We start from the raw sequence: 15,328 nt of genomic DNA, 5'->3' as shown, positions 1-15,328 counted from the left end.
TGGGTTAGGCAGCGCTAGTTGACCCCGGGAGCGGTCAATAGCCGGCCCGCCCACGGGCCATCCCAAGCGTCTCGGCCTTGGGTCGAGTTGACGGCTAAACCCGGAGATGCCAATCGGGCTGGTGGCTAATCGGGCTTGACCACTGATCCGCGCGCGGCGATCTGCAGGCTGGCCACCGGACGTTGGGCGATGGAAACGGAGCGCAGATCGACGGCATGGTGCAGCAAGGCCTCCTAGGCCCAAGCAAGGGTCCATCGCGTTGCGGCCTGGCAGCTTTGCGTTTCTTCTTGGCCGCCTCGCTGGCCTGCACCACCATCAGCAGAGGCCAGGGCCCAGGCTTGGTCTTGGCTGTAGTCAGCCCTGCCTGCCTTGCTTTGGTCGAGCAAGCAAGCTGGACAGCAGGCGACCAGATCTCACCTCGCCTGCATCACTACTCGACCTCGTTGGCCATCTGTGGGGCACCACGAACCAGCCCCAATGCTGCTGCTGGCCTGCCGCTGGCCTGCTGCATGCCTGCATGGGCTGCGCAGCTGGCTTGGCTGCTTTTTGGCGTCCCGCCGCGTCGTTTGGGGCCCGCGCGGTGTCGACACGATGTCACCTCGCTGCGGCTTGATGCGTCGATCGGGCGGGCCACCTGGACAGGCAGCCAACCATGAGCCCATCTGCCCCCCGCCAGCCAGCTGTTGCTTTGCTCGTTGCTTGGCTGCCAAGCGAGCGGGCGACCCTCGGGCAGCTCGAGACCCTGCCTGCCTGCCTGTCCGATTGGCCTATGTAGGCCTGCGCCTGCCTCTGGCTCTTTGCCTGCCGACTATCGAATCGATGCGATCTCGACCAGGGGGCGACTGCGCATTCCATCCAGCCACGCTCGAGCCCTCTCTTGCCTGCTTGCTTGCTTGCTTGCTTGCTCGCTGCTGCTTCTTCTCGACCCGCGACCCCTCCCTCGTCTGGCCATCTCCGCCACCCCAGCCTCTCTCGATCGACGACGAGCCGGTCCGCCTACATCATCCCCTCGTCTCTTTCACCTCGACGACCACCAATCCCCCCCCCCCCCCTTTCTCCCTTGTCCCCTCGTCTTCCCTTCTCGCTCGCACTCTTTCCACCCCCTAGACTTCCACACCACCGCATCCCTCCGCATACCCTTCCGCACGCCAGCGAGGCGCTCGACACCATGCCGGCTCCCGTCCGCAAGGCCGCATCCTCGGCCAACGGCACCCCAAAGGGCAACGGCAGCGCCCCAAAGACCACAAAGCAGCCCGCACCTTCCACCTCGTCCCCTCTCAGGGTCTTTGAGCTTCGTCTCGAAGAGGATGGCAGCCCTTCCGACCAGAGATCCGTGAGCATACGCGCAGGCCCCTCCCGGACCCACCATCAGCATGCACTCGTATTGACGTCTCCTCCTCCCACTCTCCCCCTCGACAGTACATCCGGCTGCCCGCACCGCTCGAGCCCTACCTACTGCGCTTCTCCATCGACGCCGGAAGCCTAGCCTCCAAGCAGGCCAAACTGTTCTCCAACTACCCCGCGTCAAAGAGCCAGTTTGACAGGACCACATTCGTCGACAGGAGGTGAGTGTCCAACATCTCCCCGCGACGAGGAGGCCTTCTCGATGCGCAGTGACACGCACGCTGACCATCCTCGCGAGCGCCCCGGCCCACCGCACCCACAGCTTCCCCGCCGACCTGACCCGCCCCAACTTTGTCGACCTCATCATCGACCGCGCCGGTGTCTTTGAGTTCTACGTCGAGTTCACCACCGAGGAAGACGACGAGGACCTCTTCAAGAAGAGCAGCGATGGCCGCACTCGGAAGCAGGGCAAGCACGGCTACTTCAACGTCGACCCCGTCCTCAAGGCGCCCGTGCGCAAGCCCATCCTCGGCCCCGACTCTCGCCCTCTGTCGGCAGACAAGGGCGGTGGCCAGGTCACCGGCGATGTCGAGCTGCTGCCGCTCGACGGCCTCGTCCTGCAGACGCTCATCGCAAAGTGGGCCGGGTCACTGGGCGAGTGGGAGCCCCACCTCCAGTGCGCAAAGGAGGCCGGCTACAACATGCTCCACTTTCCCCCGCTCAACGTCAGGGGCGCCAGCAACAGCCCCTACTCGATCGCAGACCAGACCGACTTCTCCCACGACCTCTTTGACGCCAAGACGGGCAAGGCGGCCACCAAGGAGGACCGCGCCCGCATCATCAAGGCCGAGATGGCCAAGATCAAGGAAAAGTGGGGCATCCTGAGCATGAGCGACGTCGTCTGGAACCACACGGCCCACAACAGCCCCTGGCTCAACGAGCACCCCGAAGCGGCCTACAACCCGCTCAACTCGCCCCACCTCACCCCGGCAGAGGAGCTCGACCGCGCGCTCCTCGAGTACAGCGGCAAGCTCGGCGAGCTCGGGCTGCCGACGGAGCCAAAGAGCGACCAGGAGGCTTCCGCCATCGTTGACGGGATCAAGGACCACGTCCTGCCCAAGCTCAACCTCTGGCAGTTCTACGTACTCGACGTCAAGGCCGAGACGGCGGCATTCCAGTCGGCATGGGAGAAGGGCCAGGCCGATGACGCGGCCGTCAAGGCTCTCAGCTTGCCTGACAGCCCCTCGCTGCAGGAGGCGGCCAGCATCGTCCGAGAGCATGCCCTGCACCACCAGATGGCCCTGAGCGCCAGGTTTGTCACCAGCCTCGATGCGCCCCTCGCTGCTTCCATCTTCAGGACCATCTGCCGCGGGCGATCCGACTCTGAGACGCTCGACTTCTTCTCCAAGGTCATCGACGAGGTCAACAGCTCGCTCTACAAGACGTACGACGACGACGTCAAGGCGATCCTCGACAACCTGCTCGGGCGCCTCAAGTACACCCGCGTCGACCCCAACGGCCCCAAGCTCGGACCCATCACCGCATCGAGCCCCTTCTTCGAGCCTTACTTCACGCGGCTCGACCCGAAGAACCCCGCGTGCAAGAAGCGGGATCCCAGGGAGCTGGCCCTGGCCAACAACGGCTGGATCTGGGCCGCGGACCCGCTCGAGGACTTTGCGTCTCCGTCGTCGCGCGTCTACCTCCGCCGCGAGGTGATTGTCTGGGGCGACTGCGTCAAGCTGCGCTACGGCAAGAAGCCCGAAGACTCACCCTTCCTCTGGAAGCACATGGAGGCCTACACGCTGCTCCTCGCGTCCGCGTTCGACGCCTTCCGCATCGACAACTGCCACTCGACGCCGATCCACGTCGGCGAGCACTTCCTCGACATTGCGCGCCGGGCCAACCCCAACCTCTACGTCTGCGCCGAGCTCTTCACGGGCAGCGCCGAGATGGACGTGCACTTTGTCAGCCGGCTCGGCATCAACTCGCTCATCCGCGAGATGGACAACGCGCATGATCCCAAGGAGGAGAGCCGCCTCCTCTACCGGTTCGGCGTCAACAAGCCGATTGGATCGATGGACGAGGCCTGCCTGAACGAGGAGGGCACCGCCACCCTGCCCGATTCCAAGGCGCCGGTCCCCTGCACCATCCAGCAGCTGGACGGCTCGAGCCCGCACGCCCTCTTCATGGACCTGACCCACGACAACGAGACCCCGACGTCCAAGAGGACGACCGAGGACGCCCTGACCATGGGCGCCCTGGTTGCCTTCTCGTGGTCCGCCATCGGCAGCACCAAGGGCTTCGACGACCTGTACCCCAAGACCCTCGACGTTGTCCAGGAGAGCCGCAAGTACGCCACCAACGCCCACCCCGAGGCCAGCGGTATCGGCGCCGTCAAGCGGCTGGTCAACCACCTGCACACCGAGATGGTGCTGCGCGGCTACTCGGAGGGCCACGTCCACCAGGAGAACGACTACATCATTGTCCACCGCGTCCACCCGCAGACGCACGAGGGCTTCCTGTGCCTCGCCCACACGGCCTTCAATGCCCGCGGCAAGGACCGCGGCTCGATCAGCCCCGTGCGGCTCGACCGCACCAAGGCCACGTTCATCCTCGGCAAGTCGCTCGAGATCGTCGACCGCAACGTCAAGGAAGATGCAAAGGAGCTGCGGGGCTTCGAGTCCAAGCTCGTCGACGTCGAGACGCCGCAGCTCAAGGAGGGCACCAACGAAGACGGCGGCGCCTACACCGAGATCTGCATCCCGGACAGCTTCCCCCCGGGCAGCATCATGGTGTTTAGCACGTCGATGTCCGGCCTCGGAGCCGACGTCGACTCCATCTGCTCCAAGGGCGCGGCCGATGCCATGGCCTCGCTGGACCTGGTCCACCTCAACGTGCTGCTGCACCGCGCCGACGGAGAGGAGAAGGACGTCACCGGAGGCAGCGATGGCGTCTACGAGATCCCCGAGCACGGCAAGCTGGTCTACTGCGGCCTGGAGGGCTGGATGTCGGTGCTGAGGAGCATCATGGAGCGCAACGACCTCGGCCATCCGCTGTGCGGCCACCTGCGCAAGGGCACCTGGGCGCTCGACTACGTCCACGCCCGCCTCGAGAGGCAGGTCGGCCTGTTCCCCAAGCTGGCCGCCCCCGCCGCCTGGCTCAAGGAGCGCTTCGACCTGATCGCCTCGACCGTGCCCAACTTCCTGCGACCCAAGTACTTTTCGCTCGTCATCAACACGGCCTACCGGGCCGCCCGCGCGCGCGCCATCTCGCAGATGTCGCCGTTTGTCCAGCACAGCCACGACTTTACCAAGTCGCTCGGCCTGTGCGCCGTCCAGATGAACGGCACGGTCAAGACGGCGTCGCTCTGGCCGGACCGCGACGTCGCGTCGATGGCCGCCGGCCTCCCCTTCTTCGCGGCCTCATGGGCCCGGCTATGGGGCCGCGACGTCTTCATCTCGCTGCGCGGCCTCTACCTGGCCACGGGCATGTACGGCGCGGCGAGGGAGCACATCCTTGCCTTTGGCTCGACGCTCAAGCACGGCCTGATCCCCAATCTGCTCGACTCTGGTCGGACTCCACGCTACAACTGCCGAGACGGCCCGTGGTTCTTTGCACAGAACGTGCAGGACTACACGAAGATGGCGCCGGACGGCGTCAAGATCCTCGACGAGCCCGTCAAGCGGCGCTTCCCCAAGGACGACGAGTGGATCGCCTGGGACGACGCCAAGGCCTACTCGTACTCGAGCACCGTGGCCGAGCTGATCCAGGAGATCCTGCAGCGGCACGCCAGCGGCATCCACTTCCGCGAGTACAATGCCGGCCCCGCCATCGACAACGACATGCACCCGGACGGCTTCAACATCGACATTGACGTCGACTGGAAGACGGGCATCATCTTTGGCGGCAACCAGCACAACTGCGGCACCTGGCAGGACAAGAACGGCTCGTCGGCGCGCGCCGGCAACAAGGGCGTGCCCGGCTCGCCGCGCGACGGCGCGGCCATCGAGATCACGGCGCTGCTCAAGAGCACCCTGACCTGGGTCGACGGCCTGCAGCGAAGCGGCAAGTGGAAGCTGGCCAAGGGCGTCGAGGCGACCGTCGACGGCAAGAAGCGCCTGGTGACGTACAAAGAGTGGGCCGACCTGCTCCAACGCTCGTTCGAGGAGGCCTACTACGTCCCCGCCTCGGCCAACGAGGACGCAAAGTACAAGGTCGACTCGAGCCTGGTCAACCGCAGGGGCATCTACAAGGACATCTTTGGATCATCCAAGGGGCGCGAGTGGGCCGACTACCAGTTCCGCTCCAACTTTCCCATTGCCATGTGCGTGGCTCCCGAGCTCTTCGACCCGGAGCACGCCCGCCTGGCGCTCAACAATGCGCGCAAGATTCTCGTGGGCCCGCTGGGCATGAAGACGCTCGACCCGGCCGACTACAACTACCGGCCCAACTACGACCAGACCGAGAACGACGATCCCGCCACGTCGTGCGGCTGGAACTACCAGTGAGTCGGCGTTGGGTCGAGGCGGCATCACGTCGAGGCGGGCACCTCAGGACGTCCGTCTGTACGAGCTCAACTGGACGACGACTGACGCCGACATTGTCGCTTTCTCCTCCTCCTCCTCCCTCCCTCCCTCCCCTCTTGCAGCAACGGACCGGAATGGGTGTGGCTGCGGGGCTACTACCTTCGCGCCGTGTTCCACTTTGGCTCCGAGGCCGGCGTGGCCAAGGCCGAAATGACGCACCGCATCAATGCGCTGCTCCTCGAGCACCGCCGCCACGTGCGCGCCTCGCCCTGGGCCGGCCTGCCCGAACTCACCCAGGCCGACGGCAAACACTGCCCGGACTCGTGCGCCACCCAGGCCTGGAGCGCCGCCACCCTCCTCGACGTCCTCCAGCTCATGAACGACGCCTGAGCCCGCCCGCCCGCCCCGTCCGCGTCGTCCTCCACCCATAGCCCTTCGGCTCCACCCCGTCCCCCCCATCACATCGCCTCCCTGCTGCTGCGTGCATCAACAACATAGACGAGGATGGTAGAAGACCGCCGCTGTAGATAGACTGGCCCATGTTTGTCGTTGCCACTCGCTCCTTTCCTCTCCGTTTCGTCTCGTTCCGCCTTGCCTCGTCTCGCCTCGCCCCGCTTCATCGTCGACCCGCCTTTGGCAACCCACAAACCCGAATGTCATGGACCCGCGTATAGCCCAGAGTCGAGTCGCGGGTGCAGTCTCGACGCGTGGCCTGCATCTGCTCGCGTGTACCTGGTGGCAAGGGGAGGGGAGGGAAGGAAGGTTGTACGACCGCGTGGCCATTGCATGCCGCTGCCAACAATGGCAGGGGGGGCAGCAGCATGGTAGTGACGATGTGGTGGCTTAGCCATGCATACGACATGTGTTCGGCCCCTTCGGCCTCTTTTTTGGAGATCGGTGGTCAACCACCCCCCTTGCGCACCTCGACGGGTGCAGGGAGAGGGTGAAAAGACGGCTCTACCACCCACACCTGCCGCTCCTGCCGCCGCTGCCACTGCTGCTGCTATTGCAGCGATCCGCCGACCGCACGCTGCAGTCGTTACTTGGACAGCTTGGAGATCTGCTTTTGAACCGCGTCCATAAACGCCACCGCGTTGGTCGGGTTGCTCATCTGCGAGAAGGGCGCCACACGACCCGGGTGACAGGGGGAAGATTAAGAAGTTGGTGTCAGGATAGCTCGCTCCTGCTGGCTTCACTCATCCCAGCTTGCGACGGCGACGACGACGGCAATGGCGCCGAGGGCGAGCACGGCGGATCCTCCTCACCTTGATGGCAAAGTGGGCCAGGTTGCCGTCTTCGAACGCCACGATCCTAACAAACTTTTCCTGCAGCTCGCACTTCATCCCGGGGAAAAGCGAGACGTTGAGAATCAGGCGCAGGATGCCGTCTGCCCGCATGACTGTGCGCATCGGTCAGAGGGACGCATGAGGAGGATAGAGGGAGGAGAGCGGAGGGCAGGGAGGACGTGAGCTGGTGCGACCTCTCAAGATGCCGGCCTGGCCGACGCAGTACGTACCTAGCCTGGCCGAGTGCTTGCCGTCCCGAGACTTCGGCACATTGACGCGGATCGTGCCCGTCCCTCTCTCTTTCCAGCTCTGGTCGTCGGCCATGGTGTAGAGCTTGGCCCGGACGCTGTGGACGCTCTGCTCGTCCTCTTCCCCCGTGATGACTGTAGTGATGCGGTTTGACAAGTTTGGAGGTCAGCAGGGCCGGGGCTGACGGGTTCGGTCTGGTCTCTCGCGCTCAGCTCACCTTCCTGCTCCGCCGCGTCGAGTGCCGGGCGGTCCTTTGACTTGGTCTCCGTCGTCGCCGAATCCGCTTCGCTCAAGAGCTGCTCGGAAAAGCTCTTGGACGAAGCCACCGAGGTGGCCGGAGCCTGATCAGCGGCCGCAGGAGACGCCTCCTTGGCGCCGGGTCCCGGCATCGTCTTTTTGAGGGGGCTCGCGCCGGCAAAGGCGCCGAAGCCGAGGTTGGACCCCTTTGGTGTCGACGAGCCCGACGTCGAGGCGGAGCCCGCGCTGATGGTGGTGGTCTCGTGGTGTCCCCCAATCGAGGACCCAAGGCTGCTGGGCTTGATACCTCCGCCTTTGGCAAATGGCGAGGCAGAGCCCTGGGCGAACGTCTTGAACGGCGATGCGGAGCTGACGAAGCCGCCCTTGCCCGACGCCGTCGAGGATGATCCCGAAGGTGTTGGGACGGAGCTAAAGGGCGATGCACTGGCGCTGAAGGAGGAAAAGGTCGGCTGGGTCCTGACGGGCGCGGGGGTCTCGGCAGGGCTAGAGGTGGACTTGGTCTCAACTTTGGCGGCCCCCTTGGCCTCTTGAGACAACGATCCGGGGACTGCTGCCGCCGTCGATGCCTCCTCTGCGGCTTCTGTGGTCTTGCCGCCAGGGGCTGTCGAGTCCTTTGCGGCGTCGCCATCTTTGCCCTCCTTCCAGGTGAGGTCTTGGACCTTCTGACGGATCTGGCCGACCCTTTCCGTCTCGGGGGCGGCCTTTGCCTTGTCTTCGACCGACTCTTCGGCAGGCTCGGTTTCTTCTGCAACGTCTTCGGGCCGGGAAGAGGCGCTGTTGTCGTTCTGGAGGCGATTCTTTTTCAGTGGGAGCGAGTCTGGCGTGGCGGCGGTCTGTGGCGTGGTGCAAGACGCGGGCAGAAAGAGGATGAGCGGAGGTCAAATGTGTGTCCAGCCTCGCTAGCTCTGCTGCTTTGTCGACCGGACGAGACTCACGCTGGGGGATGGATTTGCAGAAGGCTCTAGGCTTGTTTCCCTCTCCCGCTTGCGGCTCGCGTGCTCCTCTATCGGAACGAGGGCAGGAACCAGGGATGAGGTTATTCACGTGAGTGTCATGAGGTGTCTTTTGCGCCGCGTTGCCGCCCGCGAGTGGAGCGCAGGCGAGACTTACCTGCGCCATCCTTGTCGAGACTGGTGCGACCCGAGGGCTCTGGCGAGTCTGCTGTGCTGCTGTGCTGAGCTTGGCCGTTTTCGGTATCAAAGGGTGCGACGGCGGTTGCACTGCTGGTCTGCTTGGATGGAGAGGCGACGTCGTCCTTGGCAGGAGAGGAGGTGGCAGGCTTGTGGGAAGCGGAAGACATGTCGACGAGGTGGCGAGGAGAGCGCGAGCCAGCGCGAGGTCGAGAGGTCGAGGACGAGCGAGGACGTGTCGCAGCAGCAATCAGACCGAGAGGAGAGAAGGGAAGGCGGCGCGGGAAAAAAGGACGAGCGCGCGGTGATGACGCTGGGGCAAATGAAAGACGGAGGGAGGAGGGCGAGGAAGGCGAGCTGGCCGGTGCGGAAAGGGCGTAGCGGAGGGGATGGTGGGTGTTGGGGCTGGGTGGGCCCTGAACGGACGACCTGACCCTGGCTTGGCCAGGCCTGGCCTGGCTCATCGCTGGCCGATGCTGTTTTTGCAGGCAGGCATGGGGTCGGCGGCCGACGGGGCAATCGGGCAGCGCAACTCCACCTTGTCCAAGGCAGCGGCCCCACGGCTCCGATGCAGTCGGCCAAGCCAAGTGACGCCCCCACCTGGCCCAGCGCCTGGCCTGCTTACAGCGGCCAGGCCTGGAGAGAAAGGGGGGCGGGGCGGGGGCCAGCCCAGCCCAGCCCAGCTAAGGGGCACCGCCGCCCGCCTTGGTGTGGCTGCGAGCGAGTTGGCGCGTGCGTGATCGCAACCCTGCCTAGTTGCTCCTGGCTCGACACCACCACCACCAGCGCCACCCTCTCTGAGCCCCTGACCACTGCATCGTCATCGCATTGCCCTTGCCGCTGACAGCCCACCCGCCGCTAATCTCATCCGCCCACCGCAACCCGCACCTCGATACACAATGTCGGGCCGACCCATGAACGACGATGAGGTCCTCTCCGAGATGAAGAAGATGGTGAGCCGCAGCAGCAGCACCTTAGGGTAGTGCAGCAACCCTCCCCCAGGGAGCATCCTGACTCACCTCGGCCATCTTGATAATCTCCTGCCCGGCATCACAGGTGGCCTTCATCAAGCAGGAGGCCATGGAAAAGGCCAGAGAGATCCAGATCAAGGCCGACGAGGAGTTTGCCATCGAAAAGGTGAGCTCGGCCACGGTCTGCCGATGCCCTCGCTGCGGGCCTCCCTTTGATGGCCTTGCAGGTCGCTGATGGCGTCCACCAATTCCCCATATCTGCCGCCGTACAGGCCAAGATCGTCCGTCAGGAGGCCATCAACATCGACTCGCAGTACGAGAAGAAGAAGAAGCAGGCCGAGACCGCCCAGAAGATGTGAGCCACGCCCGCGCCCTCGCCCTTGCCCTCGAACTCGAACTCGACCTCGAGCGCTTTCGCTGACCGCAGTTGCGCCGACAACGTTCGTCGCTCTGCTCCGCCCTCTTGCCCCTACCAGCGCCCAATCCACCCAGACCAACAAGTCGCGATTGAAAGTGCTCCAGACCCGCGAGCAGCACCTCCAGACCCTCTTTGACCAGGCAAAGGAGCGCCTCTCGGGCCTCACCGACGACCAGGAGGCGTACAAGAAGCTACTGCAGAACCTCATCCTCCAGGTGAGCCGCAGCAGGCAGGGCGTTGCATGATGGTCTGAGGCAGGCAGCCTAGGCCAGTGCGCTGACCCACTTCCGGTCGTCCTCGTCCTTCCACTCCCGCCTTGCGCTCCGACCAGGGCCTCTTACAACTAATGGAGAAGAAGGTGGTCGTCACGGTGCGATCCAACGACGTCCAGCTGGCACAGGACGCCGCCAAAGGCGCCGAGGCCGACTACAAGGAAAAGTCGGGCCGCGAGGCGTCGGTCGAGGTCAAGGAGGGACTGAGCAAGGACAGCTTCGGCGGCGTCGTCCTCGCCGGCCACGGCGGCAAGATCACCATCAACAACACCCTCGAGGAGCGCCTCAGGCTGCTCGAGGAGAGGATGCTCCCCGAGATCCGCCTCGACCTGTTTGGACCCAACGAGAACCGAAAGTGAGTGTCGGCGAGGCAAGGCGCGGAGAAGCGTCCCATGGCGCTATACTCTCTGGCCCACGCGCATCGTGCACGAGTGGCGAGCAAGTGACGATCGGTGGCTAACCTGTCCAACCCCCTCCACTCTTTGTCCGCATGCTCCACCTGTCGCAACAGGTTCTACACCTAGGCCAGGCCCGGCCCGGTCAGGCTCCTCTGCTTTTATTCTCGTCTCGACCCCGTTTCCCTTCCATCCCGAGTCTCTAGACGCGCCAGCATCGATCCCCTTTTCGCCGTGAACTCACCTCGACCCGCTTTGTGCACGCGGACCCGCATCGCCGAGACGCTCGTGTCGCAACGCCATGGTACGCACCGCCTCCTCGTGTCAAATGCAAGACTCATGTCGCTACCGGCATGGGCGCTAGCGCGAGGGTGCTGAGCCGTCGCGCATTGCCACTGCCACTCCAGCGGAGGGCGGGGGTTTTGGTAGCCTGCGATTTTGGTTGAAGCCCGGGCGCTAAATGTACAGGAACAAGGCGGGGTGAGGAGCGAGGAGATGGGGCGGGAAACCTGGCGATGCCGGGGGGGATCAGGCTGAAGCGAGCCAGGTGTCGCCGTGTGCAAAGCTGCCTTGCCACCCAACGAGGCTCACGGCGGAAGGCACGGTGTGAGACGGTGGACAGCGCGACGGCAGCAGCGGAGATCGGCGCAACCGACTGCCTCTAAGGGCGCTCTCCTCGCGGCAGCGACCACTGGCAGCTGAGGATGAGGTTGTCGTAGCCCTTGCCGTCGACCTTTTGCCTCGCCCGGTCGGCATCCTCGCGAATCTCGAAGCTGACAAAGGCGTAGCCCTTGCAGGCGCCCGTCTCGCGGTCGCGGCCGACGTAGACGCGGACGACGCGGCCGTACCGGCTGAAAAGGTCGCGCAGGTCATCGTCGTCGGCATCCTCGCTGAGGTTGGTGACGCGCAGCGTGGGCAGGTCGTCTCTCGAGACGCCGCCGAGCCCGCCCATCTTCTCGCCGGCGCCCTTGGCACCAGCCCGCATGCTGGGCGGAACGTACTTTCCACCCGCGCTCGCGGCGACGGCCGGGTTGGTCGGGTCCATGGCGGCGGGCGTGAGGGTGCCCTCGCCGCCCTCGGGGGTATCGGCATCGCCGGCGCCGGGGATGGCCTCGAGCGTGTCCTTGTAGGGACACTTTGTGGTGAAGTGATCGCCCTTGCAGAGTCGGCAGACAATCTTCTTGTTGGCGAGCTGCTGTCGGACCTTGTCCATCTCGTCGACCTCGGGCTCATCCTGAATTCGAGCGGGGCAGCGGTCAGGGGCGAAGGGGATGGGGGACAATGGAGAGGTGAGCGATTGGTCAAGGTGGGCAGATTGGGTGCCCTGACAGATGAGCTGGTCAGCGAGCCTCGGCACCGCGCTACTCACCCTCTTGTTGCCGGCGCCCATCTTGAGGAGCACGTTTTCGCCAACCGTGGTGGTGCTCGAGTGCGGACCAGCGGAGCGGCCCTTCTCCTGGCCGAACTTGGTCCACGCCTTTCGCTCTGCGACGTCGTGGTTGACCTTGGTCTTGATCAGGGTCCTCTTGACCCGTCGGGTGATCTGGTGCGTAGCAGTCGGCGCAAGCATAGCGGTCGCCGGCGGTCAGTCGGGGTCAGAGCACGTCCTGAGGACGCAAGCAGGCATCGGGGCACCTGCAACGTACCTTGACCTTCTTTCCCTCCGGCGTGGTGCGGTACTCGATGATGACCTTGACACCGTTGCCCTCATCCCTCTCCTCGATCTTGGGGGCGTCGGGCGTGACTGAGGGGAGATGCAAAGTGAGTCAGGCCGAGTGGAAGTCCGAGTGAGCGGAGCGGCAAAGAAGTGCGTGAGCCAGGCGGAGACGCAAAGCGCTCACCATCCTCGTCGACGTCGTCGGCCCAGTTCATCGACGACTTTGTGGGGTCGGTGGGGGCGGGGCTGTAACCGGAGGAAATAGAAAGGGGAGGCGTGCAAGCGGCAGCGATCCTCGAGAGGCATGGTCAGCTGGTCGAGCCGGGTGTAGCCCCATCGACAACAGGCGTGGCGGCAAGAGGAGACACTAACGGCACTTGGACCGGAGACATGGCTGGAGTAGTATGTGGTGGGCGGCGGCGGCGGGGGCGGCTGGCTAAGGTGAGCGAGGCGGTCTGTGAGGGTTCGAAGTGGCGATCTGACGTGCGAGGTGGCGGACTGTGCGTGGCGCGACGTGCAGTGTCGAAGGCGATCGATGCGAGGTGGTGATGGTAGTGATGGCCGGTGGCTGCGGAGACAAGATGGCTGGTTGGTGTTCGTCGGTCGAGCTATGGGTGCAAGCCAGCCAAGGAGGCAGGGGCCGGTGGGCTGCGCGCGCCGTCAGTCGAGAGGCCAGCCCGCTCAGCTGGGTTTTTTCTTCTCTCGCTCGCTGCGTGGCCTCAGCTGCTGGCCGGACTGCTTGCTTCTGGCTGGCCACAAGTGGGCGCTGTTGGGACGACGCACTTTTTTCGAATGGCAGGGGGCGCGGGCCGACGCAGGCTGGGGATGCACGCCCTGGCTTGCGTCGCGGTCGTCCCCTCGACTCGACTCGACGCAACGACGGGCGGAACCGAGCGAGCCAGAGCCACGCCCAGAAGCCAGCCCGCCCTCCGCCGAGAAGAAAAGCGAGGCCAGGCCTTGAGGGGGGCGAGGACCAGCCAGGCCGGCCCATCGAGGCAGAAGGAAAAAACCGCTCTCGGCAGCAGCACCACCAGCCACCACCACCACCTTCAACTACCGCGCTCACCATCACACCCAGTCGTGGCCTCTTCCTCCTCGTCCGATCCCCCTACCTCGCCATCCTCGCTACCTCACACCGCCTATCTGCGGCGCTGATATTCGCACCCGGCGAGCTCATCCTTGCTTCTCCTTGGCCGCCTACACCGCGCCCCTCTGCCGCCCTCAAGTCCCACCGCCCCCTTCTCACTCGGTCCTCGAGCTCTGCATTGCATTCGTATCCACCATCACCGCTGCCGCCCACTCGACCTTGGCCTGCCTCGCGATGAGCTCCAGGAAAGCGACCTCCTCCCTCTTCGGCCTGGCAGCCCGATCAGCGCAGCCCGCCAGGACCGCGTCTGCTCCGCGCCCGCTGCAGCCGACACAGTCGACGTCGACGCGCACCCTCTCCTCCTCTGCACGCCCGTACCGCCCCCACCCCTCGCCGGTAGCGACGGCAGCCTTTTCTTCGGCCGCATCCTCGTCCTCTTCATCGTCTGCATCGTCGACGCCGCCACCACCATCATCCACATCCGCCGCATCTGCGTCCGATCTCGGCCGCGTGCCAGCGCAGCCGCTCGGCGCCAACCTCTCGTCCCAGGACATCCTCGCCCACTTTTCCCGACCCCCCTTCCCCTCGACAAATCTCCTCGGAAACGACGCCGAGCTCGCCAAGCGCGCCATGACCCACGAGAGCTTCATGTACGCAAAGGACGGCCACAACAGGCGGCTCGCCTTCCTCGGTAAGTGGCGCCGTATCCCTCGCCGATGAGGCTGGGCACCTTTGCGATAGGCGGCTCCATGTGCTGACTCTCGCGTCGTCGCCTTCTATGCTCTTCTCGGCTCGGCCATGGCATTCGCTTCCCCTCTCCCGCAGGGCGGAGATCGTTGAAGATGTTTGTCGTCCTCTTCCTCCACTCGTGCCTCAACACCGCCTCGCTCTCTGCATCCTCGCGCTCCTACATCCAGCGGCTGCTCGAGTCGCCCGACCTCGAAGACGTCGTCCACACTTCGAGACTAGGCGACAAGATCGGGCGCGAGCTGCAGCTCGAAAAGGCCATGCGCTGGACGCCCGCCGTGACCGACGGGCAGCGCGGCCCGCTCGAGACAGGCCTCTTCAAGATCCGCGGCGTCTGCCTCGAGGCCCTCGTCGGCGCCGTCTACCACCACTCGGGCGCCGACAAGGCCAGCCGTTTTTTCCACGCCCGCATCCTGCCCTCGTTACTCTCCGAGACGTTCCCCCAGGGCCTGCCCGACGAGATCAAGGAGCTCGCGGCGCGGCGGCAGGAGGAGGCCGACAAGGCCCTCGCCTAACCCTATCTTCGGCCTGAAAGGAGCGGCAGAGGAGGTGCAGTCGGGATGCAGATGTCGAAGGAGAAGCAGGACGAGGAGGCAGCATCAGGTCCTCGTATGCGCTGCTGGCCGCCGATGCTAGCAGCGTCACATTTTCCGGACGGGGGACGTCCGCAGGTAATGGCAGCAATAACAATGCATTCACCCGCCCCTCGCGCCCGCGCCTAATCAGGCGCTGCCGTGCGCCTGCACGAGGGCCCAGCAGTTGCGCATGCCCGTGCCCAGGCTCTCGGCCTCTACCTCGGCCTCGGACGCCCACCGCGCAGGAGCACGGTAGTGCATTCCCGTGCCGAAGTTCTTGTTCTTGGTCGTGGTCTTGTCCGCCCCGCTCTTGTCGGGCTCGAGTTCGTCGTCGTCGTCGTCGTCTTTGTCGACCTTGTCCAGCGACGGTTCCGGATCGGCTTCGGCGGCGGGGGAGAGGGTGACGACAAAGA

The 15,328-nt window shown here is 65.0% G+C and overlaps 6 protein-coding genes across 6 annotated transcripts in view; 3 read left to right on the top strand and 3 right to left on the bottom strand.

The window, feature by feature from the left end:
* Nucleotides 1–1,168: 1,168 nt before the first annotated feature.
* Nucleotides 1,169–6,260, top strand: PFL1_00750 (uncharacterized protein; the record flags this gene model as incomplete). Its single annotated transcript, XM_007878252.1, has 4 exons — nucleotides 1,169–1,333; nucleotides 1,420–1,565; nucleotides 1,667–5,848; nucleotides 5,993–6,260. The coding sequence occupies 4 exons, from the start codon at nucleotides 1,169–1,171 to the stop codon at nucleotides 6,258–6,260; spliced, it is 4,761 nt and encodes a 1,586-aa protein (XP_007876443.1).
* Nucleotides 6,261–6,909: 649 nt separating this feature from the next.
* Nucleotides 6,910–8,963, bottom strand: PFL1_00749 (uncharacterized protein; the record flags this gene model as incomplete). The annotated part of the gene is made up of 6 exons (XM_007878251.1): nucleotides 6,910–6,981; nucleotides 7,136–7,269; nucleotides 7,387–7,539; nucleotides 7,623–8,496; nucleotides 8,599–8,666; nucleotides 8,774–8,963. The coding sequence occupies 6 exons, from the start codon at nucleotides 8,961–8,963 to the stop codon at nucleotides 6,910–6,912; spliced, it is 1,491 nt and encodes a 496-aa protein (XP_007876442.1).
* A 729-nt stretch (nucleotides 8,964–9,692) lies between these two features.
* PFL1_00748 (uncharacterized protein) lies at nucleotides 9,693–10,978 on the top strand (the record flags this gene model as incomplete). The annotated part of the gene is made up of 6 exons (XM_007878250.1): nucleotides 9,693–9,746; nucleotides 9,850–9,930; nucleotides 10,037–10,119; nucleotides 10,241–10,397; nucleotides 10,514–10,809; nucleotides 10,966–10,978. 6 exons carry the CDS (start codon nucleotides 9,693–9,695, stop codon nucleotides 10,976–10,978), a joined length of 684 nt encoding a protein of 227 aa, XP_007876441.1.
* Nucleotides 10,979–11,510: 532 nt separating this feature from the next.
* PFL1_00747 (uncharacterized protein) lies at nucleotides 11,511–12,898 on the bottom strand (the record flags this gene model as incomplete). The annotated part of the gene is made up of 5 exons (XM_007878249.1): nucleotides 11,511–12,083; nucleotides 12,219–12,392; nucleotides 12,496–12,593; nucleotides 12,691–12,752; nucleotides 12,879–12,898. The coding sequence occupies 5 exons, from the start codon at nucleotides 12,896–12,898 to the stop codon at nucleotides 11,511–11,513; spliced, it is 927 nt and encodes a 308-aa protein (XP_007876440.1).
* A 929-nt stretch (nucleotides 12,899–13,827) lies between these two features.
* Nucleotides 13,828–14,855, top strand: PFL1_00746 (uncharacterized protein; the record flags this gene model as incomplete). Its single annotated transcript, XM_007878248.1, has 2 exons — nucleotides 13,828–14,284; nucleotides 14,419–14,855. 2 exons carry the CDS (start codon nucleotides 13,828–13,830, stop codon nucleotides 14,853–14,855), a joined length of 894 nt encoding a protein of 297 aa, XP_007876439.1.
* Nucleotides 14,856–15,062: 207 nt separating this feature from the next.
* Nucleotides 15,063–15,328, bottom strand: part of PFL1_00745 (uncharacterized protein) — a gene marked incomplete at both ends in the record, with an annotated part of 2,937 nt that continues 2,671 nt past the window's right edge. Inside the window, one exon of the mRNA XM_007878247.1 lies at nucleotides 15,063–15,269. Coding sequence (XP_007876438.1) covers nucleotides 15,063–15,269 — 207 coding nt within the window. The remainder of the gene's footprint in view (nucleotides 15,270–15,328) is intronic.

The sequence above is a fragment of the Pseudozyma flocculosa genome (assembly GCF_000417875.1).
Source record: "Pseudozyma flocculosa PF-1 unplaced genomic scaffold scaffold00002, whole genome shotgun sequence".
In the NCBI taxonomy this organism is placed as follows: Eukaryota; Fungi; Basidiomycota; class Ustilaginomycetes; order Ustilaginales; family Ustilaginaceae; genus Pseudozyma; species Pseudozyma flocculosa.
This window is presented reverse-complemented; position numbering and strand designations above follow the sequence as displayed.